The sequence below is a fragment of the Apaloderma vittatum genome, unplaced genomic scaffold, assembly GCF_000703405.1.
Source record: "Apaloderma vittatum isolate BGI_N311 unplaced genomic scaffold, ASM70340v1 scaffold21541, whole genome shotgun sequence".
Taxonomy (NCBI): Eukaryota; Metazoa; Chordata; class Aves; order Trogoniformes; family Trogonidae; genus Apaloderma; species Apaloderma vittatum.
Window position 1 is genome coordinate 20,622 of NW_009699931.1, and position 25,214 is coordinate 45,835.

The 25,214-nt window shown below is 39.6% G+C and overlaps 1 protein-coding gene across 3 annotated transcripts in view; it reads left to right on the forward strand.

Moving 5' to 3' along the window:
• The window catches only part of ATXN7L1 (ataxin 7-like 1), a 41,212-nt gene extending 17,686 nt beyond the window's left edge, over positions 1-23,526 (forward strand). For 2 of the 3 annotated variants that reach the window (XM_009878595.1, XM_009878596.1), the window contains 7 exons: positions 2,877-2,959; positions 3,821-4,077; positions 6,320-6,512; positions 8,958-9,079; positions 12,269-13,220; positions 17,501-17,575; positions 20,895-23,526. In XM_009878595.1, the coding sequence (XP_009876897.1) occupies positions 2,877-2,959; positions 3,821-4,077; positions 6,320-6,512; positions 8,958-9,079; positions 12,269-13,220; positions 17,501-17,575; positions 20,895-20,936 (1,724 nt within the window). In that variant the 3' untranslated portion in view covers positions 20,937-23,526. The remainder of the gene's footprint in view (positions 1-2,876; positions 2,960-3,820; positions 4,078-6,319; positions 6,513-8,957; positions 9,080-12,268; positions 13,221-17,500; positions 17,576-20,894) is intronic. The other variant, XM_009878597.1, reaches the window with a different exon arrangement.
• The last annotated feature ends 1,688 nt before the right edge of the window (positions 23,527-25,214 follow it).

Sequence of the window (25,214 nt, forward strand, 5' to 3'; positions counted from 1 at the left end):
CTTCTCTGTCGTTACCAGATTTAGAGTCTTGCTCCTACTGCCTCACATATTGATGCAGTGACACAGTAATTTCACAATGATGCAAACAGGGGATGTTCTGAGAGCACTGCAGATGAATTGCCTGTAGATTGTGTGTCACTGTGATGGATTCTTCTCCATTGTTGTACAGGACCGTGCAAAGGCTGAGAAAAAGATCCTGGAACGTCAGGGAGATTATTATTTTAGATATTTCATAAATTTTATTCATTTCACATTAAAAGAATGAGATGGTGGCTGGGGGTTTAAGGTTCCCATAGTTCTGCTGCTGTGGAACTGTGCAGCTGTTCATTTTTGAAGCCCCTTAATAAGTCTGGCCAGTTTACATCTGTTTTCTTTCCTTTTTAGCAACCTCCACTCTCCATTTCCCAGACTGTGGCTGAAGTTGGTTTGCTGGGTTTTGTTTTTTTTTTCTTTCCTGAGAGCTGGTGGTTGTTTGAGTGATGAATGAACCTGCCCTCTTTTCAGGAGCACTGTCATTGGTGAGAGAGAGGAAACATCTTGTGGAACCACAAAAGACGGTCTGTAGCTGCCTGGCATAAGTGGAACAGTACTCCCTAGTAGCAAGTCACAAAAAAACTATTTTTTTTCCGTAAATCTTCCTTAGTTCTTGTTCTCTTTGGGGTGAAGTCAAAGAGTGCAGATGCCCAGTTTACAGCAAGAATATCTGTTGTGTTGCAAGCAGGAGATTGAGACAGTTCCATTCCGGCCCTTCCTCTTCTTTTGGTGAGGTTACAGTGAATGCTCTGAAGTGGAGTCCGTTCTGGGGAAACAGTTTTGTCGAGCTGTGTCTGTGCACATGAGTCTAGGGGTTCTCACGCTACACATTTCCTTACAGAGGTAGTCAGAAGCTGCATTTCATTGTTGATAAGAAAGTGATAATCTTCATTTAATGTGTTACCCAAACCAGGCATGCCTGTAGCTGTCGATTAGATGTTCATGATTTCTCTGGAACAGCCACGTGCTTCAGCCAGAAGTGGCTCCCTGTTTGCTTACCATTTTCTGTTTCTCAGGCAAAGCTTGTTATTTTGTTGTTCTGTAAATGGTGGAGGCTTCCACTTTTTCTGACTCCTAATTTCCTATGTTGATTTTCCTAATAACTGGCCTTGCTGTCGTCAGTCCTGCAAGTTCTTCTTGGTTGGGACGCTCTTACTGACAAGCAGTGATCTGGATGCTCCCAAAGGGGAGCACTTTTGATTTTTGGACTCTCTTTCAAACAGTCCTAGCTTAGTGGCTTTCATAACACGTGCCACAGCCTTATGATTACCCTCAGGATTTTTCATTTGAAGGCATGCTTTGAAGTCCATGTAGTCTATTTAGTTTGTTTTTTGATTGGCATTGAAAGTTTTTAGGCAGGTGATTCAGGAAACTGATAGGAATATCATGCACTCAAAACTCAGGAGTAATTAACTCCTTTAGTTCGTGACCGTGCATTTTCATCTTTTAAGTAGGAAAAAATGTTTATTATATTTAGTCATACACAGTGACTTTTCTGTTGATGTTCTACTGTACAGAAACTGCCACAGAAACTACTTAAGACGGGGTTCAGTCCCTTTTTAGGTTTTACCCAAAACCACCAGTGCCTGCTGCTCTTTCCAAGTTCTTTTTTTGCTGTGTCTCTGCTAAGACGTTGATAACATCAGCATTTAATGTTTGCTTTATCGTTTTTAAGTCTACACAGCAGAATATATAAAACTGCTGGTAGTTGTGATATCTGGACGACAGTTGTCATCTAACATAGGTTACTTGGCCTCACTTGTCTTCTTCCAGCTGTTCTGCTTGCTGTGATGTTGTCATAACATTGTAACATAGCTGTGAATTGCTGTCTTCATCTTAGCTCTGATTTATTTGTTTATAAAGATTTTGTAGATCTTCATATTAAATGTTATATTTGAGTACAGGATGTTTATTATATCTGAATGTAAAACCACTGTATAGTTAAAATAGGTTCTGGCAAATAGTTTATATTCCATTATCAAACAAAAGTAAACCAGTCTGCCAACGGGGATGTGCAATGTCAACGTAGATAATGGTAGATTTTCTTGGTAGCATAAACTAAAAAGTGTATGTCTATGGTTTTGTTGCAACTCCGTAGAGCAACCCTAAAATTACTCTTAACATAAACTAAAGGAGGTGATGCTAACTGTGGTATATAAATACTAAAATATTAATGAAAATTAAATATGCCAATACATCATATTAAATATTAATGCACTTTTAATGTTAATCATGAGTAGAACTCATGTAAATGCCGGGTTTTTTCATAATCTCTGCAAACTTTAAACTCCATGCCTCCCTTCACTTGGGGAACTGGGAACTAACATGCACGTTATTTTTGCACAGATTTAGATAAATTTTGTTTTTAACATGCCACTTGTAATCTTGCATTTACTTTTGAAACACCACAGGTAGTTTCTCGGAGTTTCTGAGTTATGTCAAAGAAATGTTGTTCGAAGCTCAGAAGCTGGATTCGCAGATGCTGGGTTTCACAGCCTCTGAGGGAGCCAGCGTGAGAGAGGGAATGACCTCGTGGGTATTTGGCCTGGTCCCGTGTTTTAGGCTACTCTACTGAGCACAGCTCTGTAAGCAGACTCATTTCTATGAAGTCTGTGACTGAAATTGTGCTCTAAATAGTTTGAAATGTGTAAGGACCAGAAAATGCACAACAGTGTGAGTGATGCACATGGGGCACTGTTATGGGCTGATGGGGTTGGGATCGGTGATTCCAGTTGAGCCTGGTTGAATTAAGTTCTGTGGGGCAAAAATTACAGCTACTCTGGTTAAAATATCTATACTAATATATTTTTTCTCCTTTTTCTACCCACTCGCCCATCAAACAGAAAGAGAATTTGACCCAAATAAACACTGTGGAGTACTGGATCCTGAAACAAAGAAACCTTGCACAAGATCGCTCACCTGCAAGGTATTTTTTCTTAGAAGATAAAATATCAGATGCTTTGTTATAGTTTAAATCCTACCACAGTAGTTTGAGAGGTCATACCTGCTCCTGTCTTACAGACAGTGGGTATGGTATTCAGACGCTGTCTTCAGGTAATTCTTTTGAGTAATTCTGTTTCTTTGAAGCAGAGCATCTGCATTATTCCACTGATATTTCTAAAAAGATTCTTTTTTTTTCCTTGTCATTTTGTTATGCAGAAAGCATTAATGTTTCATGTACAAGCACAAGTGTTATTTTAAATGCTCTTTTTTTGGTCCATGTGTGCAGCAATGTTGAAGTATAGTGCATTTTTTGTAAAAAATTAACACGATTTTTGCATAATAAATTAATTGGGGGCTGCCCTTGTGATAGTATTAAGTCCCGTGGCAAAAAGTAGCAGCAATGTAAGACATTTATGATTAATGTCTGTATGTGTATGTGCTGCCTGTCAGTAGAGATATCAGTTAAATTCGCTTCAAAATGTATTTGCATTTTTCAATCCAATGAAATCAATTTTTCATTGTAAGTTAAAAACTGCAGTGTTTTTACTTCTTGGTATTTCAAAATTACCAGAATTATATTTTCTTTCTTGGAAAAGGTAAGTCAATAGGCTCTACTCTGTGAAAATCGTTGCAAAAAGTAATTTTTGCCCTGGTGTTGGCATTTGTTAAGAATGGCTTCATAAATTATCAAAGATAACGTGGAATAAGAGCTTTATTTCCATAACTGTGGCTAAAGTTGTTTGAAGTAGATTTTATCTTTTAGAGTTGTGGTGTATCGGAAGTATAGAGGACTCATAAACAATGTCATACACACACAAATGCTTTTTAACCACCCTATTTTTAGACTCATTCACTTAATCATCGACGAGCAGTTCCAGGCCGTAAAAAACAGTTTGACATCCTTCTAGCTGAACACAAAGCTCGATCCAGGGAAAAAGAAGTTGCAAAAGACAAAGAGCATCCACCATCTGCAAGGGAAAGCTATCAGAGCCAGCCCACACCAGCACAAGACTCTCTGTCGGGATCCTCAGTGAACTCTGGGCAAGAATCTAAAGTAACATCTCCTGCAAAATCTAGACCACCAAATTCTGTACTTCCGAGGTAAGCGATTCACCAGCGTGAAGTGTTGCATTCTGGAGGTGCTGTAGGAAGTTACTTAGTCTTTCATACAGCTTATTATATATACACATTCAGTACATCTTTAGACTACTGCATGGCAAAACAGACTAATGTAAGACTTTCTGCTGGCAGTAGAACATAGGCTATGCTTATGTTAACCTACATCTGTCCGTGGTAGCCTGTGGTCTGATTGAGAAGGAGGTAAGGCGTGATGTCCACCCTCAGCTCAGAATCTCAGATTAACTGGCTAAAATGATCAGTAATAATTCGGAAAGTTTACCTTCATGTTGTTCTGGCACATTTGGGAATAAAAGCCTATTTACATGAATCAGGGTAGGTATTAGTGGTGAAATTCTGCACACTTATGTAGAATTTTTCTCTGCAAATACTTCACTTACAGCAGTGAAATGCCTTCCAAAAAAAAAGGTGAAATTTAGTGTAAATGCAATGTAAGCGGCTCGTTCTTAAAACTATTCATTTGAAACTGTCCATAGCGTGTCTTTCCTCGTTTTGAAGAAAGGGCAAAAACAGTCATGAGAAAAACAATGCAAACTTCTAAAGACATCCCTGTAGAAAAACTAGTCTGAGGTATTGGATCTACTGGATTCTAATTATCCTTCGGTAAACTTCCCGTATGTTTGTTTCTTTGTTTGGGGATTTTTTTGGTACTAGTTTTGACTGGAGTAGATAGAGCTAAACTAGTCAATTTTGTTTGTATTTGCTTTTTGTTTCATATTTATTTTCTTTGCAGAAGCCTTGGTCAGAATGGGATGCCCGTTTAGGGGCACGAATCCCTATTTTAAAAAGATATTTGTTGCGTTTGCTATCTTGAGTCTTAGACAGCCATTTCCAGTATTTTCTGTGTGTCCATCAAGCCATAACGAAATTTTGTTTATACAGTGGCAGAGGTGGACCTGACAGTGTTTGAGTGAAAGGCCAATGAAAGAATGCCTGTGGGTAAATTGATGAGAAACCTGCATAATTCTTGTAAAAGGAGTGCCTTTATGCAGTCCTTACGTAGAGAGGAGCGCACAGGGACAGGCAAACATTGTTTTTAGTAGGTGTTCGAGTCAAAGCAGCAAAGCTGAAATGCAATTCAGTGAGAGTCAGCTGAAGAAACTGCAAAGGTACATGAGGAGGAGGATTTTATCAGTCATGTGCTGTGTTTGTACAATCTACGCTCTGTTTCTGCTGCAGTGCCTCTGCTCTGTCGCCCTGTCTGGTTTTGCAGGCAGCCGTGCCAGGGAAAAGGCTCGCTGCCTCTCTGCTGGGAGCCAGCAGGCCTGTACCTCTGCTGCTCTTAGAGCTTCTGTGAGCACTCTCGGCTCTGCTGAGGCAAAGCTTCCCAATCTCACTGGTGGTGGCTGGGCTTGACCTGGCTGACTTTTCCTGAAGGCCAAGGAGCGCTCGTACGATCTATCCCTTGCAGCAGCAGCCGCAGCGGTTAGTTCCAGCTGATGGACATTGGTGAGCAATCCCTGCTCGGTTCAGGATGGGGGGTACCTGCCCACCGTCTCAGCGACTGCTGTGAGTGTAAATTCATGAGATTGAAGATGGTTGTCTTCAGATTTTGCTCTACAAGGACGACTCCTCCAGTCTTAAGAGATCCACATATATACTTGGTTGTACAGACTGTAACTGAGAATTCTCTCTGACTCCCACTTCTAATATCATTTGTTTCCAAGCTACTTTTGAAAGGCAAGGCACCATCGCGTCTTGCAGTGCAAAAGCATTCTGCTTTGTTTCACTGGATTTAAGACAAAGGTAAAGAAAACCTACACGCTGTAAGAAGTCCTCCCATTTATTTCACTGACTTATCTAGATGTAGAAGGTGTCAGCTAAACACTTAACTATTTTAAGTACGCAGATTTCCATGGGATATTGGTATGAAATACAATTTCATAGCTGGTGATGAGGCAATGTAGGAAGATTTTACACATCTGGTTTTTGTTTGCATTTTTAATATACTTCTTTCAAGATCTGAAACTGAACCTCACGGCAAATTTAAAATTTCAGGCAATGCAAAGGTGCTTCTGCTAATGTTAACTTGATGGTCACCCATGATGTCTTTCTGACAAGACCGAATGTCAGATGTTTTGTATCTTTTACTTTAGCCTTCTTTACGTGATCATTTCTGGTATAATTTACTTTGACGCTGGACTCTGGCAGGTGAGTTTGCAGAACCTTTGAACACTGATGATTTAAATACACATTCTTTTTCTAGACCATCATCTGCAAATAGCATAAACAGCAACAGTTCCTCAAACCACAGTGGGTACGTACCAGAGCTGCCACTGCCTTCTATGGGAGGAGATTTAACAAGCAGATTGTCCAGTGATGAAGGAGAAGCGGATGGAGCTGAAGAATCTGAGAAATTAGACTGTCATTTTTCTGGACACCATCCCAGACCTCTTGGGGTATGTGTCTGTCTCTGGCACGCCTTGCCGTTATTCTTATGTAATTAGAGAGGGGAGAAAAAAGCAGTAAATTAGGAAAAACACGTAAAGATTGAGGACCTGGCTTTGTGAAAACTGTATTCTAAAGACAACGAACAGAAAATTCGACGTAGAATTGTGTGGATGGGATAAGATAGGAAGAGAAGACTGGTTGGTGCATGTGACAAACATTACTAGGTTGCATGACAGAGTGAGCAGCAGAAAATCAGAAGATCTAGTTTTAGATTTTCCTCTCAGTAGAATGCAACTGGGGTATAATTCTGCTGAAGTGAGAAAAGTTGCATTGTTCTAAATGTGATATGAACACATAATCTCTCTTCTGTCATCGCTCTTTCGAAACTGTACCTTGCAATTGGTTATAGTTCTGAAAATCATACAGCAGCAAAGGGCTATTACAGTGCTTCGTTGCTTTCTGCAGTCTAAAGCAGCAATTTAATACCAGTTATGTGAGTGTACGTGGACTTAGAAGCTATTGCTTCATTCATCTAAAAACGGAAAGTCTAGAGCATGGCATAACCCATCTGCTCTGGTGGTGGCTTAAGTATGTGCTTCTCTGGCAGCTGTTTGTCTCTTTCTCCCGTGTCAGTGAGAAATTTCATTGTAAGTAGTAAAAGCTGCCTGGTGGCATTATCTCTGCAGTGTGGATTTGTTTACACTGTACAAACTGAGAAGCAATGGGAGAACTCTTGAACTTGCGAGCAGCTGGTTCTCATCAAAATTGAGCCAAGGAATAAAATTAATGAAGATTTCACTTCTGTGTTTTCCATATGATATGCAGAATAAAATGAACACTGTGATAACTAGCATTGTCTGTATTCCCCAGAGCAAGAGAACTTGTTGCTGTCAGACTGCAGGAAAAAGTATGAGCTGAACATAAAATGACTGTCACATGAAATTCTGTATCTGGTTCTTATGCAGAAACTAAGAATTATTATAGTCCATGTAGTACTATGATATGCTGTAACCTCCTGCTTCCTTGATACTCTTGTATTCTACTTTGTTTTTGCTGGCTGCCTTATGAAATAAAAACTAAAGACTCGCTACGTGTGTGCCCACAGAATTTAAAAACAAATCAAAGTGGGGCCAGTTCTTTTACAGGCGTTACCAGCGAGGCGTGACTGTCAGTGGCCACGTTGGTTTGGGATCCTAGTTCTGTGCCAAGGCAAATCCCACCGACTCATCTGCTTTCCGAAATCTCAGCATTGCTCAGCTGAAGCAGTTGCTGATAGTGCAGCCATTCTTAGTCCACATGAACGTGAAGTCAGAACAGATGGTGTCAGTCGCTTCATGCGAACTTGCTGAATTTCATATCACAGTAGACTCTTTTCCTTGCACAGTCCCTCTCCCAGCTAGGTGGTAGCAGTTATGGGGAAAAGGCAGCAGCTTCTTAAACTACCTCCTAGTGGTAACTGATCCGTGTCACTAGGAGGCGAGGCTAGTTTATCAACTTAGGTGGTGGGTTTCATTAACCTGTTTAACCCTGTTGTGAAACAGACTTAGGGTAAACAGCTACTACGGTCTCCACTCGCTGTCCATTAAGTGGAAAAGTACTTTAAATGGGGGCTTTTCTCGTGCATCAGTAGCTTCTGCTCTCGGATGGAATTTGTGTGACCTGGACCCTTCATGATGGAGAGTTGTCGTATTTTCTGAGGATGATTTATAACAGGTTTGTCTCCCACAAATAGGTGTTGCAGCGATTCTCTACTTAATGTGAGATCAGTAAGACTGAACTGAAGAAAGGGTAGATTCCTGATCATACTATTTCAGTGTAGTAGGACTTCGCAGGAAGTTCTCCAGAGAAAGCGATGCAAATACTCCTGAGCTCTGCAGAATTCTCAAAATATTTGCTACTCCTTTAGATGGTTTTCATACCCTGTGAAGAGTGTATCTGGTGTTCTATTGTAGCACAGGTGCCATGGACAATGATTTATTTTTCTACTGAAATGCCACTGGTTTGTTTGTTTATTGAAATACTAAAGATATTCCCACTGCACCTTTGTCCTCTTCAGTTATATTTTTTCATTCTTGTTACACCATTATGAGATTTAATGTGCACAGAACAGTGTAACTGTCTTTCTGAGGCTCTGAGAGTATCATTAGCCAGAATTGCTTCCTTACCAGTACCTCAGCATTTATATTCTTTCCCTGTCACACACAGGTACCTGATAGTAAACTGACTTGTTAGTGACGTATGAAGTATATTTTACACTAAGCTGAAACATTATGCCTGTCTTTCATACATCACGCAAAAAGAATTTATGCTGCAGATAGTGAAAGCCACCATTTTAGCTGTGTCTTATGTGCATGGTACAAATTATGAAGGTGTTTCTTGATCTGTAAATGCTAATTATTTTATAATATAGAAATGCTTTTTTGTAAACAACCTCTAAATATCTTTTCTTTCAGTTTTGTTCGTACGGCAGTCGCCTAATGGGAAGAGGGTACTATGTCTTTGATAGAAGATGGGACCATTTTCGATTCGCACTGAACTCCATGGTCGAAAAACACTTGAACTCACAGATGTGGAAGTAAGTGGGATTTTTACACTCAGTGTATAGTTGAACATTTTCAATTTTGTAAAACTTCTAAATTAAATACTCCATGGGAAGCGTTTGTAAAACTACCTCTTCTATTAAGGCATAGCAGCAATCCGAGTACAAATTTTCTCTTCCCTGTTAAGGAATATCCAGCACAACAGAACAATCTTCTATTCTGATGTAAATTTCTGCCAGATTTAAGACTGTTTTTGTAGTCCCTCTGAATATGGGAAGGAATAATTCCATAGTTGTGTTAACATTACTTAAAAGCGTTAAAGCTCAGTGTTTTCTGGGTTTGGAGATATGTTTTGATATCATATCATTTTATAACACACCGGTTAGATTCTGCCTAGATTTTTATACCTGTGTCATACACCCATATCACCCATTGAGGCTTTGCTCTGTAAGACATACGTGTTGGCAGACAAGGAACTCAGTACACTGTGTGTAAGATGGAATATGATTTTTTTTTTTTTCGTCTATGATGCCCCTACTGGCTTTGGGGTCTTAAAATTTGATGATTACTTACTGTTGAAGCCCCTGTATTTCACATAAGCAGGTTCCAAGCACTATAGGGTTTGCCTATGCAGATATATTAAAACAGACTGCGCTTCTGAAAAAGATGCTAATTTAAAATAAATAAATAAATAAATAAATTGAAAAGCTCATGGCATCTGCAGGTAGGATTTATTTTTGGGGGGTATTCTCCTACAGAATATGCATTCTACTTCCAGTGTAATGACACTAAAGTGCAGTGTTTCATGTCACTTTATTATCAGGACTGTGTTATATTCATTGGATGCCAGCCATTAGATAAACAAGGTTTGATATTTACTTAAATATATTTTTGAAACACTAAAGCTTGGCTTGTCTAACTAACCTGGTAACTTGATGATAACAGTGCTACTGTGCTGGGAGACACAGTTTGGAAATAGTTGGGTTTGCCATAAAAGGGTCAGTTTCATGTCTGTTTAGAGACAGATCACGCTTGATCTGCAAGGGGTTCCTCTCTTCTACTTTGTAAATTTGGCTGTTAACTAGTGTCTGTCACCTTCCACAAATAAAACTAATCTGGCTTCCTTAAACAGGAAGATTAAAACTTGTTATCTACTGGATTTGTTTGTCAGGAGAGAAGATACTCAGGCATCTGAGAAAATGTATCACTGGTACCACTACTATCACAAAAACCCAAAAATAATCTCTGTAGTAATTGTATGATACGAGAAATAAACAGGTCTCATCCTGCTCCCACTAAATCCAATTGTAAATGTTTTCCCAAATTCTAGCTGTTTATGTAATTGCTAATGTTTTAACGAATTCCATCCATACTTACTTGTCTGAGTAACCCAGGAAGCTCACGGTGCCTAACCCCTCTTTTATTCTCCTGTTGTCCTCAACCCTCCTGGATTGATTTTTTCCCATTTTCCCCAAGCAGGGCTGTGCCTAAAGCTGGTGTTTTATAACTGGTGCTGGTGCAGCACCGGAGGTGTGGCTAATCCAGCTGAGACAAAGGGTGAAGGGATGCAAGGTCGTCTTTTGAGAATGATAATAACATTTACAAAGTGCTTTTTTATCCCTAGTTCTCAAAGTACTTTCCAAAAGGTAGGTAAGAATTATTGGCCCTTCTTTAAAAGTAAATTGAGGAGTGGAGCCGATAGGAGCTTTCTGTGTGTAGCGGGTCCCAGGCAGTAGGACTTCCTCGTTTCTGGCGCTGTGGACTGTATGTAAGCCCTTATGTAACTGTGCCATAAGCAGCGTTCTGCCTGACAGTCTCTGTAGGAAGAATACCAGGAGAGAATACTTGTAATTAGGATTTGATTTATGATAAAACAGCACACCCAGTGCCACTCTTTTGTCCTTCTTCGAGGGCAAGAGTAAGCCTTTAGAAACTGAGAAGGTGTCAGCAGTGAGGATAACATGGGCAGAGTTATGGTGATGTAGAGCTTCTTAACAAAGAGAAATAGGATTAAACTGTGAATTAAATTTTAGTCTAAATAATGAGAAAAGCTCACATGATAATTTTCCAAGACATGTTACAGAAGTCTAGTTTATTGTTAACACTGGACTAGATAAACTAATAGAAGATAATGTCTGAGTAGAAAGGAATTTGAATATGTTTTGCCAGTTTCACAGGTAATATAATGGGATTTTATTCTCAGTATAGCATCCAATCAGTTATTGAGCTTATCAGGCATCGTTTAATATTTTGTCCATTTTTCAATATTAGCAAAATCAATCAATAACTTACCTAGTCAATCCCCTCTAACCAGCTCTCGTATGAGCTGCTGGGAATAACACTGCATTTGGAAAGGGATGAGTTTTCTTCTGTAAGCTCAGTGATTAAGTGCTCCACAGCCCCCCAAACCAGCTCATTTACAGCCCTCATCAAATCTAACCCGTGAGTTTAGGTTGATGTTGAAACTGTTCCACAACTCAGAACATTCAAGCGAAGCACACGCAACGAATGAAATGTAGTGACTAGAATGTTTGTAGGTCACACCATGAGGCATTTTATTTGCGTTTTTCAATTGTCTGGTAAAATAGGAGAGCAAAGAAGGAAATCAAAATTGTAATAAAGTGATTAAATTGTAAAACTGTGCTCTGAATTGCTACAGGGGCACTTGTGCTGAAGTGTAGCTCAGTGCTGGTTAACTGAGTCGCACAGTTTAGGGCTCATGTGCCGTGACATAATTTTATAGGGAAGATTGTGCTGCATAGTTCTTTACCTAATCATCTTCTGTTAGGTCTCTGCTGCATTCACAGATTTGATGTGCCTCATTTAAACGTTAATTTTTATGACAATATACTTTGTAATCCTGTTTTCCTAAATCTTTACAGTGTTAAAAAAACCACATGTGTTCTGGGTTTTGTTGTTCATATTAAATCCCAAAGAACCTCATAATGGAATTGGAAGTTTAAAAAGAGGAAAAAACAAAATCACAAGTAAAAGCACTTTTAAGCTGTTGTAGAATGCACAGCTGATTTTGAACTGTGAATATTAAAACGTATGTGATTGGTAGGATGGAAATCAAAATCAGAATGAAGTAGCTTTTAGCTTTACCTTTTTTAGTAAGTTGATCCTTCCTGGAAATTTTCTCCTACCTGCCTTGCTGGGATGGAATTTTTTATGTATCTAAATATCTTATTTTTTTCGTCTGTTGTTTTTTTTTCTCTCTTTAGGAAAATTCCTCCTGCGGCAGATAGTCCCATGCCTTCTCCAGCAGCCCATGTCTCCACTCCTTTCCCAGCATCAGTCTTACAGCCTTTCAGCAACCCCAGCACGGTGTATATTCCTTCGACACCTATCAGTTCAAGAATCACTTCTTCTTCTTACATAATGACATCAGCCATGTTATCAAGCGCAGCCTTCGTGACGACGTCAGATACGAATTCCATTGTGTCACACACTACAGCTTTTCCTCACGTGGCTGCAAGCCTAAGTATCATGGACTCAACTTTTAAGGCGCCGTCAGCTGTGTCACCAGTGCCAGCAGTCATCCCTTCCCCATCCCACAAGCCATCCAAAACAAAAACCAGCAAATCCTCAAAAGTGAAAGACCTGTCCTCTCGGAGCGATGAGTCTTCAAGTAACAAAAAGAAAAAGCCGCAGTCGTCGTCATCATCGTCGTCATCCTCGTTATCTTTGCAGACATCTTCCTCCTCTTCATTTTCAGGGTCCCACAAAAAGAACTGTGTCCTGAACCCCAGTTCAACCTTGAACTCCTATCAGGCTACATCTTCCTATAACAGCATGTCTGTGCACAATACGAATAACGGAACAAGCCCACTCAGTGCCAAATCGGAGCCCTCAGGACGGACTTCATTATCCAGTAGTTCAGCGGACTCAGTGAAACACATGAGCATGGTAGTAAGCAGTATTGACTCTTCTAATCTGTCTGTATCTTCTCTTGTGCACCACTCGGGGGACCACTCCCTGGGAGCACATAATGCAGTGTCTTCTCTACCCCTTTCTTTTGACAAATCAGAAGGAAAAAAACGTAAAAACTCTAGTTCTAGTAGCAAAGCCTGTAAAATCACTAAAATGCCTGGTATGAATAGTGTTCATAGAAAGAGCACTGCCAACCTTATTTCTGCGGTGCCAGATCCTACAAGCAGCTCCATCTCTCGGCAGGTAAGGGACTCTTCCAGTTATTTTTTTGCAGGTCATGTCTGACTTACTTGAAATATTTCATGCCTTCTGAAAAGAAAATACTACGTTTGCTTCAGATTGTTTTTCATCATGCAACTTGCTTTCTAGGTTAATACAGAAACACATTTGTATTTGTTTTGTACCAATCATAGAAAGATGTTTGGAGAGTTTTAAAAAATATATATCTACTTTCTTAAAATATTTTTATGAGATATTTTTATTCAATTAATAAACTAGCCATTTGTATCTCTGAAAGTAAAATTGAATGTCCACAACAGATAAATAATTTTTAGAAATTATTTTTTTTATCTTAATTCTCATCTCTCTGAAATAAATTGTATCATTGAAACAGGAAGATAAGAGTCAGCATTTCTGTTTGTCTCTTTTCCCAAACTTGTTGCTGATTCACCTCTTAGTGTTATGCAAGTCTCCTCGTTTCTCCTATGTAAAACACATCTACCTTTCCCATGGGGAGAGCCTGAGATGCCTGAGCTCAGATGCTGTTTCCTGTTTGAAACTGGAAAAATTAAGAAATTAAGGTCTTAACCAGATGACCTTTAGTGGACATTTGGTTTATCTTTTTAGTGTTGTGCATACAGCTAAGGTTGCACGCTCGTACTTCATTGTCACTAGTAGGAGAGCTTTGACTTCATAGAATCATAGAACGGCCTCGGTTGGAAGGGACCTTAGAGATCATCTAGTCCGACCTCCCTGCCATGGGCAGAGATGCCACCTCTCGACTAGACCAGGCAACACATGGAGACCTAGCGGGAATCGAACCCGCGACCTCGGTCTCTTTCAGTGATGCTAAATAAAGGAAACAGTATATGTGAAGTAAAAGTTCGGGGGAAAAACTGCCAATATGATCTTTATAATGATCTACTATTTCGTTCTGCTGCCATGTCCAGTGCTGTGCAGTGCACAGAATACAAAGCTTGGCCCTGGCATCTGGAAGACAAAACCATAGGAGATAGAGCACCTCAGAAAGGTGGCTTAGGAAAGTTATTTTGTTCATGAAACTCTCGTTTCCTAAGAATATTGCACATAAAATGGAATTTGGAAATGGAGAGGGTAAGGTCTTGAGCAAGGCAATCCATAGTTAATAGCAAACAGAAAAGGGAGTGGAAGACTGAAATAAATGCAATCTAAAACCGGCGTAGCAGGCAGGAGGAAGGTCTCAAAGAATGGCTTAACAAGTATATTTTCTCTTTCCGTCTTGCAGCAGAGGTGTAACTGAGGTGCCGTGTTTGGCTGTTAAAAACGAGTAGTGACATTGTCTTTCTATATTAAGCCTTTTAAATATGTCCTTCAATCAAAAATCCTCTTAAGTCGCTGAAGTCAGTAGAGGATGCTGTAAATCCTTCATTCTATCACACACAGGAGTTTTGAAATATGTGTGTGCTCAGAAAGATTGAATTGACCTGAGATATATGAACTCAAATGGGAAGAAAACAGAAGGACAAATTGTTACTTTGGTACAAACGTTGGTAGTTGGATATTCTGTCATCTTTTCACAGTACATAGACTGTAACTAGTGCGATCTGAGGAAGCCTGACAGATACACGCAGAAGGTTTTGAGTTCAAATTCTGACTCCCCTAGTGATTGAATCTGTCCCTGTGGGACATTCCTGTTCCAGTTTGTGATGTATTTCAGCATGTTGCACAGCAATGGAAGTAAATAAACCACAAACAATCAGAGGTCTTCTGAATAGTTGTAAAATGTAAGTTACGCTAGTATTTTTTTTCCTTAAGTAAGAAGTTAAATACATGTAATGAGTGTAATGATGCACAGATTTTTAAACATAATGTTTTTACGTGCAGGTGCACACGCATACATACGTATACATGCATATATGTGTGCATATATGTAAAAGGTGGTCACACTTTTCTCTTATACTGCCGATCTCTGGAGCTGTGCTAGCAATCAAAAATAGGAGGTAAAGGAGTTGATCGTATTTTAATTATGTGGCTGGCAGCTGATTGTCTTTGTGACAAGGATACCCAATTGTATGCAATGCAAAATAGACATTTCCTCCCGTTTAGTCGTGCTATCAATAAATGACATTTGTACCCTCTTAAGCACAGGAGTCAAATAATATTGCGTACTCTACATGTGAATATTGAAGCTCTGGAGAATACAAGACTTGAAATCGCTTTTAAGCTGAGCTGTTTTGACTTGCTGTGTTCTAGAAATGCACAGTAAAAATTCCACACACAAAAAAACCCCTCCAAAACAGTACTACTTAAAATCTTGCTTCTGTTACCTGCTGTAATAGGGCAAATTAAATTAAGAGTCTAAGAACACAGAAAAAAGAGCAAGTGGTTGGTGATAGGCTCAGGTGATTTTTTCCTAATTTAATTCAAATCTGGCGTGAATAGACAGTAGCTGAAAGTGTTCAGCATCTGGTTTTGAAGTACACTTTATTTTTAAAAGAAAAAAAAACAAACAGATTTGAGTCTTGGCCTTGTCATGATCTTTTTGAAATGCTATTCCTGTGATTAAAGACCCAAGACTTCTTATTTTCACTGAGTTCTGTAGCTCTCCAGCCTGTCTGAATTACCCTCCTGTTCCGGGGCGCAGCCCTTCCAGCTCCCAATGGAGACAGGAGGGTGAAGCAGCTGTGCTGCCAGCTGTGCCGCTCCTGCCTTTGTCTGACCTGGAGAGCCAGGCCCTTAAGTCATAGGAGCCCCGAATGAATGAAAGCCTGGAGGTGTAATATTCCTGCTCCTGCTTCTAGGATCTCAGCAGGTCGGTTTCCTGGTGACTATTTTTCCATTTAAAAGGCAGACACGTGTTTATGATGGAAGGCTTTTATGAATGTTATGATGGTAGATGTAAAGAGGAAAGGTCTGTGGGTGTGTCGAGATATTCTGAACCACTAGGAAACATTTTACAAGGTTGTGTGTATTTAGTTGAGATTTGTGTGTTGAAGAAAAGCACGTCACTGCCTAGGGTACAGCTGCAGCGTGCAGAACAGCGAGCTAAAGGGAGCAGGATAGGCAGAGGCCTACCCCTTTAATCTTTGTGCACCACAGGAGCTGCCTTGAGAACTGTCTGTAAATAAAAACTTTAAACATTTCTTCTGAGTAGAATGGGAGCAGAGACTGCTGTTTTAAACAGTGACTGCGTGAGGGAAGGGCAGATGTGGAGAGGGAGGCAAGGGCTGCCTTTTGTTACATTTGTGAAAGGGCAAAATAACCAGTGACATTGCAGAAGAGAAAGAGAAAACTGATGTTGGTGGAAACCCTGCCAGCCAATGCCACCTCCCATCCCTTCAGGGAGAAACTTGCAACTGTGTTGCTCACTGTTTAGAAGACAGGTCCTTGCTACCATCAGATGATTATTAAGTTGATTTTATCCACTTGAAGTCCATTGACCTTGTGAATAACTATTCAGACTCCAGTCATCTGCCATTTGTAGGCAGGTGTCCGTGGTTAATTTTTCTCATGTTGTAACCCCCGAGGAGCAGCTCATGTAGTAGTAAGACTCAACAGCTGTCTCCGCTTTCGTATCACAGAAGCAGCATCTACATTATGTTTATGAGTCACTGTGGAGAAACCTAAGACAATGCTCTTGCAGAGTGCTGCGATCTCTCGAACATTAAACTATGCATATTGAAAAGTGCAATATTTTAACTAAGTACTTTTTTAGTTAATGTATGTGTACTCTCAGTTTGCACTCCTTCCCACAGAAATTCTCTCCTGCAGTAAATTGATACAGTTGCAAATTTAAACCTTTGGGGTTTGATTCTTTTGATTAACATTTGCTTTGCTGAGCAAAAATAAATGAAGACTCTGTACATAAGAAAGTGGAATAACTTAGGCCATGCTGTGGTGCGTGGCTACTCGCTTTAAATTCCCAAGGAGAGGGGAAGGTCCCCTGGGGGGGAGTCTGTGACCTTGAGCGCTCTGTGCTCTCTCCATTGCTCCCTTGTTGCACTAAGTGACTCCAGCAACTAGAGAAACGAGTTTTTTGGTCTAGGAGAGGTGGGGGGTTACAATCTGTGTTCTCTCGGTAACTGTTTCTTGTTTTCTGACCTGTAATCATGTCTGTGTGCCTTTTAAGAGTTCATTTAAAGTATACAGGCTCTGAGAGATAACGATGATTCTGTCTGAAGTGTATCTTTTGCAATAGCAAAATACCTGCGTTTTAGATGCAAAGCAATTAGTGACACTTTCCACAGGAAAGGGAAGGCCATTACCAGCATCTGCATTCAGCTGACAAATGCTCCTCTCAATACTGCTCAATTAATGTCTTTCAGATTGGAAAAAATAGCAGTGTAGCTTTGTCACAATCCAGTCCTTCGAGTACATCAAACCCAGTACACAACAGACAAGTAAGTTGCTTTAAAAAAAAGTGTACTTTAGTAGTCTGTAAGTGGTTTTGAATTATTTTGTGCTGTAAAACCTTAAAATACAATTTCTTTATGAATACAGTTCTTTATAGAAGCTGTCTTTTAGTGAATTAATATTAGATTTCTCCTCTCGCTTCATTGTTTTTCCACCTATTTTCCCCTCTGAGATTTAGGAATAACAAGTCTTCTGCTTGTTTTTCACCACCTGTAGCACGCCTCGGGTTGGCTTATGTGCTGCTCACTGGCTGTTGCATCGGTGATGAAAACTCAGCCGCGGCAGAAGCTGTCTGTGCAGGATCCAGCCAAGCTGATGCGGTTTTTTTATCCAACTTCCCCTGCTGAGCGTGATGGCGCAGCAGAGTCCCCAGACTGGCGCAGGAGGGACAGCACTTAAAAATAGGCCAGAAGTGAAAGCAGCAAAGGAAGGGCAGAAACAGGCCAGAGAAGACAGCGCACTTGCCTGTTCTGAGAAACTGATCTGAAAGCGTACCTAAGCTAAGCATAACCTGAGCTCTCCTCAGACTGTGAGAAATCCTTAGTGCTCCCACCACACCTATTTACTGTACAGTCTGGTGGTCAGATAATTATAATAAATTGTGTAACTTAGGTTTTCTGTGAGGACAGCTGCTTGCGCTGTGATCCAGCTCTCATCTGTCTGGAGGACTGATAGACTAGTTTGGGTTTTTTGATACGGTCCCTGCTGTTTCACTCTCCAAGTTGAATATCTCTCCAAGAATTCAGTATCAAGATGCTTGATATGAAAGGATTTCCCAGCTCAGCAAGGTGTAGTCACAAGTACACAAAAAATCCAGAGGATGCTTCTGTACAACCAGTCAGTATTTTAGAAATCTGTTACCTATTCTGGCCAAATTGTACGGGAGTAGTTATTCCAGATGACTGTGCTGCTTAGTCTCTGCTGTGTAAACACAGCAAAAGAATAGTGATGATTTTAGTAATGATAACCCACAACTGTTATCCCCATTAAAATACTCTGAATCACTCACATCTTGAGATGAACTGCTAAACAGTAAATTTAGGGTTTTTTCTCTTGGTGTTTAATGCAAAGCAGTGTACGTATGGAGGAACTATTCTAAAGGGAAAAAAAATGGAAAATTTCTTCATACTTCCAGGGACTGGCATTTTCCTGTGTGAGACACTGTCACCCAGCTGCCAGTGGCAAACATGGGATAAAGCTGTTCTGCAGTGCAAAACTTTTTGCTTTAACTTCCTGCTCCTGTGCTAGAATAAAATACACACTACCCAAGGAGCAGAGCTTGGTGGGATCTGATGCCTAGATCCCGTGGGGAGAACCTAATGATAGAAAACCTTAATTTTGTGGCAGCCCGATGTAAATAGAGGCTATTGCTGAGCTTTTCAGCTGGCTGTTTATGCAAATTTATAAAAAATGCAAGTGTTTGCTTGTTTTAAGCCTCACAAACTCTTTATTGTTAAAAATATGTTTCTCCCAGTTTGGTAGTTGAATGTGGAATTCAGAATACAAATACAAAAGAAAACCAAGGTGTATTAAGTTTTATTAAATGTTTTTTGTGGTTTTTTTTTTTAACTCTAACATGTTGATTTAGTATTTGGAACCATGACTAATGATTACCTATCTAATAAATGCCTGTCAGTGTCAAATTAAGTATGAGCCACTTCATTGACAGCTTTCATCTCCCATCTAGCAACTGAATAGTCTCTAAATAAAATTTTAGTCTAAACTGTATATTCCTTTACAAAGGTGTTATTAATTAGGTAACAATAAGTGGATCAGCAAGTATATGCTGTGTCAGTAAAAATACTACTGGGAGAACCTGAGCTCTCTTGGTTTTGATGTTATTGTTGTTACAACCATGACAGCTGGGGAGTCCCAAGTGAAGCACGATCTGTAGGCGGAGACAATCTCCACCATACGCTGGGGTTTATGGTTGGAAAAATCAGGCAAGTTTTCATTCATACAAGTCCAAACAAGGGATTTTTAACAATGCAGTTTGAAGTAGAATTGCAGCTGTTCAGCAGTCCCTCCAGGCTGCCTCTGCTGCGTCACCTGGGCAGGCAACCTGTGGGGGTTGTGTGCTGGTGCAGAGGGCATGATAAAAGGGAGGAGAATTTGGTTGTTTCTCAAGAGAAGGGAGAGGTGTCCTTAACTCAGCATGGGCTTCAGTGACCAGATGAGAATGAGGCATTTGGGAAATAGTGGCAGGCTGTAAACCCAGTCCTGTGTGAGGCCCTGGTGGCTGCAGGCAGCCCTGGCGGGGAGGTGAGCTTCCCCCTCGTCCCCCAGAGGGGCCTGGTTGGAGCAGAGGGGACGTGGGGCAGCGCTGTGGGAGGGCAGCGCTGTGGGAGGACCTGCCACCAACAGCCGGGTGTTTCTCACTGCTGAGTGGTGAGACAAAGGTGCCCCACGTGTAGTTTCTTTTGGTCATTTCCTACATTAGATGAAGTAGGTGGCGCTCCCAGGTACTCCTGCTGGAGACCGCCGGGTGGTGAGAATAACTGCTGTGGGCCTGCCTGCTCTGCCCCGTCGCACTGAACTCGTGTTAAACTGACAAATTGTTGTCATGTTTCATTTGAACGTCGCCGCCTCTGTTTGAGACCTCAACGGGGGCTTGTATAGATAAAAGCGTGCCTGGTTTTCCAACTATTGTTGCTTTAATTCAAAAAACACTACTTTTGCCTACAAAAAATACTTGGTTTTTTAACCAACATGAGAGGAATGGTAGTTTTATGGTCAAGTTATTTGTGCCTGTTAATACAGATTGTGTATTAAAAGCTTGTTTTTTCCAGATTTTATCCTTGTTCTAGGTTTATAACTAATCAAGTGTTTTTGTCTTCGTAGTGCTTTTAGGTGCCTGAATGTGTTAACACTTCAAGACCTCAGTATGCGGTGGTTTTTAAATACTGAGTAACTAGCTCATTTTATTAAGGGAAGGTGACAACGTGTATGCTGTGTGGGGATTCCTTGTGCATGAAAACATGCTGTGTAGAGGAAAAGATTCTTCAGAGTTGTCGTCTAATTGCTGCTCTTTATTTGTAATGATACGCCGAGTTAATGAACATGAGATTCACCAAAGCTTACTAAAATCAGACAGTCCCAAAAGGAAATAACGCTGTTTACTCAAAGCAGTTCCTTTTTTTTTTTTTTTTTAAAGGTCTAATATAATCAGTAAACAGGGAGGGAATTTAATTCAGGGACTTGAAATAAATTCCTGCTTTGAGTTTTGGTCAGACGCAGATGTTATTAAAGTATTATATACTGAAAGACATTTTGTGATTTTGAACCTGGCTCTGGTTTCTCTTTTAGAAGACATCAAACCGGACTGGTAGAATAAGGACTCTTCCATAACAAGGAAAAGGAACCAGCCTATAATCTCTAGCTCTCAGCAGCCCTACTCCACAGGGTTTTTCTTTTCTATGTCCTGCAGGTGGATTTAACCTTTTATGAATTTGTGGTTTTAAAAAGAATTAAATTTACAGAAAACTGTAATAGTGACTTGTTTAGTTTTTTTCACTTGTATTTGCCACTGATCTGTGCATTCTGCTTGGTTATGTTTCCTGCCTTTTAAAGCTGTTAGCGTTGCAATGCTCCCTTTGTTTTCGTACCAGAACACAGCGGACATTCCAAAAAAAACCAAAAAATCCAGATCATGATTTGAATTTATTTAAAGGATCTCCAAATTTTTTTCATTAAATAAAAATTACAGTAATTCTGTATTTAAGCTTGTCCTATGGATAAAAATTGAGTGCATTTCTTAGCAAACAGCAAACAGCTGGGGCACTGCAACTTTAGGGACTAATCCTGACTGGTGCTCTGTACCTTCAGCATTCTGAGTGTTCAGCCTCTTCCAGGATCAGGCTCTTAGGGAATCTGTACTTCAGCCAATGCATAGCAGGTTGGGGCGCCAAACTGTAATTAGTGTTACCAGGGGCTCGTCGGGTAAAATCCCCGTGTCTCGGTGGATTCCTGCACCCTTAAGATCATAGGACTCGGTAACGTCCGTGAACAGTTTGGGTTCGCAAGGAACAGGAGTGGAGCGGATTGGCTTGCATTCATAGAATTGCACTGACAGTGTTTCTTATAGGATTACTGAATAATTTTTTAATAAAAATAGATTTTATAATCAGGAAGCCAATACTAGGTACTGGAACAATAGTACAGAGGAGTTAATTTTTATTTCTACAGTGTTAAAAGTGCACTTATATGCTGGTTTATTTACATCTTGGGGAAAGGCGAGAGACTGCAAATAGGGAGATTATTACTACTTTCTTTTTTAAAAAAAGAAGGCTTAAGGCAAATTTTAAGACTAAAAGTGTTTAAGCAATTATAAACAAGGCTAGACCCTTTGAAAAAAAGTTTAGAAATATTCTTAAAATAAATTTTTATAGTGTTAATTTTGTAATAATTTATGTTTTGCTATACTTCAGAGCTAACTGACCAGTATAGTTTCAGAAACAGTATGAAACTTAGGAAAGTTGAAGCAATGTTTATATTTTTAAAATGTTCTTTGAATTATGTTTTTATTGTACATTTCTTCAGACTGAAAAATGTGTACATATCTTTGTTATTTTTGCACAATTTTTGTCTTGTTCAGTTTTAGGAGCAGTACTATGTTGATTTTTTTAATTTATTTTGAATTATAAAACTGCAGGACTTTCAAAATCTCAGTAACACAGTCATCCTCTGTAATCAATGAACTGCTATTTCTAGTTGTCGAGGGAAAACAGTGGTTGTAAGGTTCAGTGGTTGCTTCTGAGAAATAATGCTAATCAGTGACTGAAGGAACAATTTTGTAGTTTTAGGAAGCTTTAGCTCTTTCCATGCATCTTTTAATTGGAAAGCTGGAATATGGAGCCTGTCCTTTGAATGCTGCTTAAATTTTTTTTCAACTGGCTTACACACCTGACAGCATTTCAGGAAAGTTGAGCACGAAGTAAAATCCCACAGTGTTCTTTGGTCGTCAGAGAATCATTGTTTAATTGTACGTCTCGAAAGTTTCAGCCTGAAAAGTGAAATGGGAGTAAACATTTGGAAAAAAACCAGATACAAACTGGACCAGCCTATAATGCATTCTTAGCGTAGCATTCACTTGGTAGTTCTTTTTCTTCCCCGTTTGCCTGAAAGTCTTGTGATTTGTTTCCAGCAATAGAGGCTCAGAAGCTTTGGTTGTTACACATACGCAATGCATAGGCCTGTCAGCCATAAAAAGCGACTTGGATAACTTGTATGCCTTCTTTTGTAACAATTGTAAATAGCGCTGATCGACCTTTGTAGAGAATAGTTTATACAGCATATTCTATTATTGCTGATTCTCAGTGAACTATTGTTTTAAAAAAAAAAGAAGAAAAAAAGAAATTTTTCTATTTACACCTTATATTTTGTTATGCTGTTGACCCATGGCACTTTAACAAAACTCTGTGGGTTTTGCATAGCTGGTCAGTCATGGGATATATTAAATAACTGTTGTTGCACAGAAATGAATTTGCACCTGCTATATTGTGCTTTCCTACTACAGATTTTAGAACCTTTTCCAGAAGACTTTTGAAGAAAGCATGTCCAATCATTCTAAGAAAAAAAAAAATGCCATACTTGTACAGCCAATTTCTTTTCTACAATCCATATTTTGTAACACTAAGTATTTTCATTCTTTGTCCTGCACCTTTATGTATTAGCAGTATCAAATAGAGTTCATTCCATGCTTGTGATAATTGTAAGCAGAATAAATGTCTAAAGTAGGTGTAAATAGTAAATTCTATGGCTTACAGTTTAAAAAAAGGAAAAACAGAACAAACATGTATCTGATTGATACTGCCATGGTTCAACACCGGGCCTGGAGATATTCTCTAGTGAGCGATTGTATTTTTTGTTTTTTGCTTTATTATTATTTTTTTTTGTAACATGGCTTTGTAAATAAAATAATTTATATGTTTGTAAGAAACAGGAGGCTTTTGTCATTATTTCTCTTCGCAAAGCAAAAATAGTGTGTATTTTAAGGCTGCCCTTTTTGTCTTCCGAGGCTGAAGCACAACTGTGCAAATAGCCAGCACGGGCTTCAGCTGGTCGTTCAAAAAGATCCCCCCAGCTCTCTGTACGGAGCCCAATTGCTCCGGGATTATTTTTGGCATTCGTGTCTGAAATATTGCTGTATTTACATGTCAGGACACGTGTGGTGATCAGCTACTGAGGCTTTTGCACCGATAAATCATTTTTAAATTCCTTTGCTTAGCCGAATGCTTTTTCTCATTCCTTATCGGTGTAAGAATTAACTTTGCTACAGCTGCTAGATTTAGGAATTCTCACTTCAGTGAGCAGTACAAATTTATAACTAGGCTTTTTATCATTGTTAATGCTAAAAATGCAGCTTTTATCTAGGCGTTAAGATTCTTGTTCTGTGCAAAGCCTGTTCCAATTACAGATCAAATGAGACTTAGAATTGTTCGTTGGCTTGTCAGCTCTGCAGAGAGGACTGCGGATTTTTTTCTCTCTCAGCAAACCTCTTCTGCGGTTCCGGGCAAGATGTACATTTTTATGCTCCTTTCATGAAAAATCTGGGAACTCAGTCTTGGAGATACGGAAGGAAAAATGTTGACAGTCATGGTATGGTCATTTCTAAAAGCAAGATATTTGGACCGCAGGCTGTGTTTTTGTGTGCATACGCTCAGAACTGGCAGAGGAGACTGGAAGCTGGCCTGTGTCACAGGAAACGGTACTTGAAGGGGGAGAATTTTACCTTCTTAGATGAACAGCGCAGTGTCTTCCATGTTCTAATACCTGTTGCAAAAGCTAACTCTGAACTTCCTCTTTACTGCCCAATCTGTGCCTTGGTCTAAGCTGCTTGTATTTTTAAACTTTTTTTATTTTTTTTTAACCTTGAGTTTATCTTTTCTAGCATAAACCGAACATTGTGAAGTTACAGTAGATACTGAAGCTTCATCTGACAGCTGTGTTTGTAAGATGCTTTGCTATTTCTAGCAGCCATTACAAATTAAAGGTTCACCTAAGAAAACGGCATATTGCAGCCAGGAGTTGCTAGTTGTTAGCCATCATTGACCATGGCCAGCAAAGGCTGAAGACCACTGAATTTATTTTCCAAATATGAATCTGAGTAACTTTTTAGCACGTGCAAGTTCATCAGAACAATTTACAAGCTTTTATCTAGTTGGTTTCCTCCCACCCTTTCTTTCGTTACACAACAAGTATTTTGCTTGTAGCAATACTCTTGCGTGTATTATCTAACATGGTCTAAAAAGCACCAGTTTCAGAGGGAAGCAGATCACACTGACTTTTTAATTCATTGCACTCTGGGTTTTATGCTTCTGTTTTTATCACAGAACTATTTATTTTAGAAGAAAATCATTGCTGTGTGCAACCAGTATCTGGTTTACTCTTCCAAATCTTGTCAGGATTCACAATTGGAAGAAATGCCAAATACTGATTCCAGAAATATTTGGAGGAGATTCAGACAACAGATTCAGCCTTCGGAACACAAGAATGTTTATTTCATGCAAATTTTTACGCTGTTTTGTTCTTTGAGTACCTCTTGAAAGCTACTACTCAAAACAAGTACAGACCTCTTTTCAAACATACTTTTTGAAGTAGAAGAAAGATAGAGCTGGTAATTCAGCA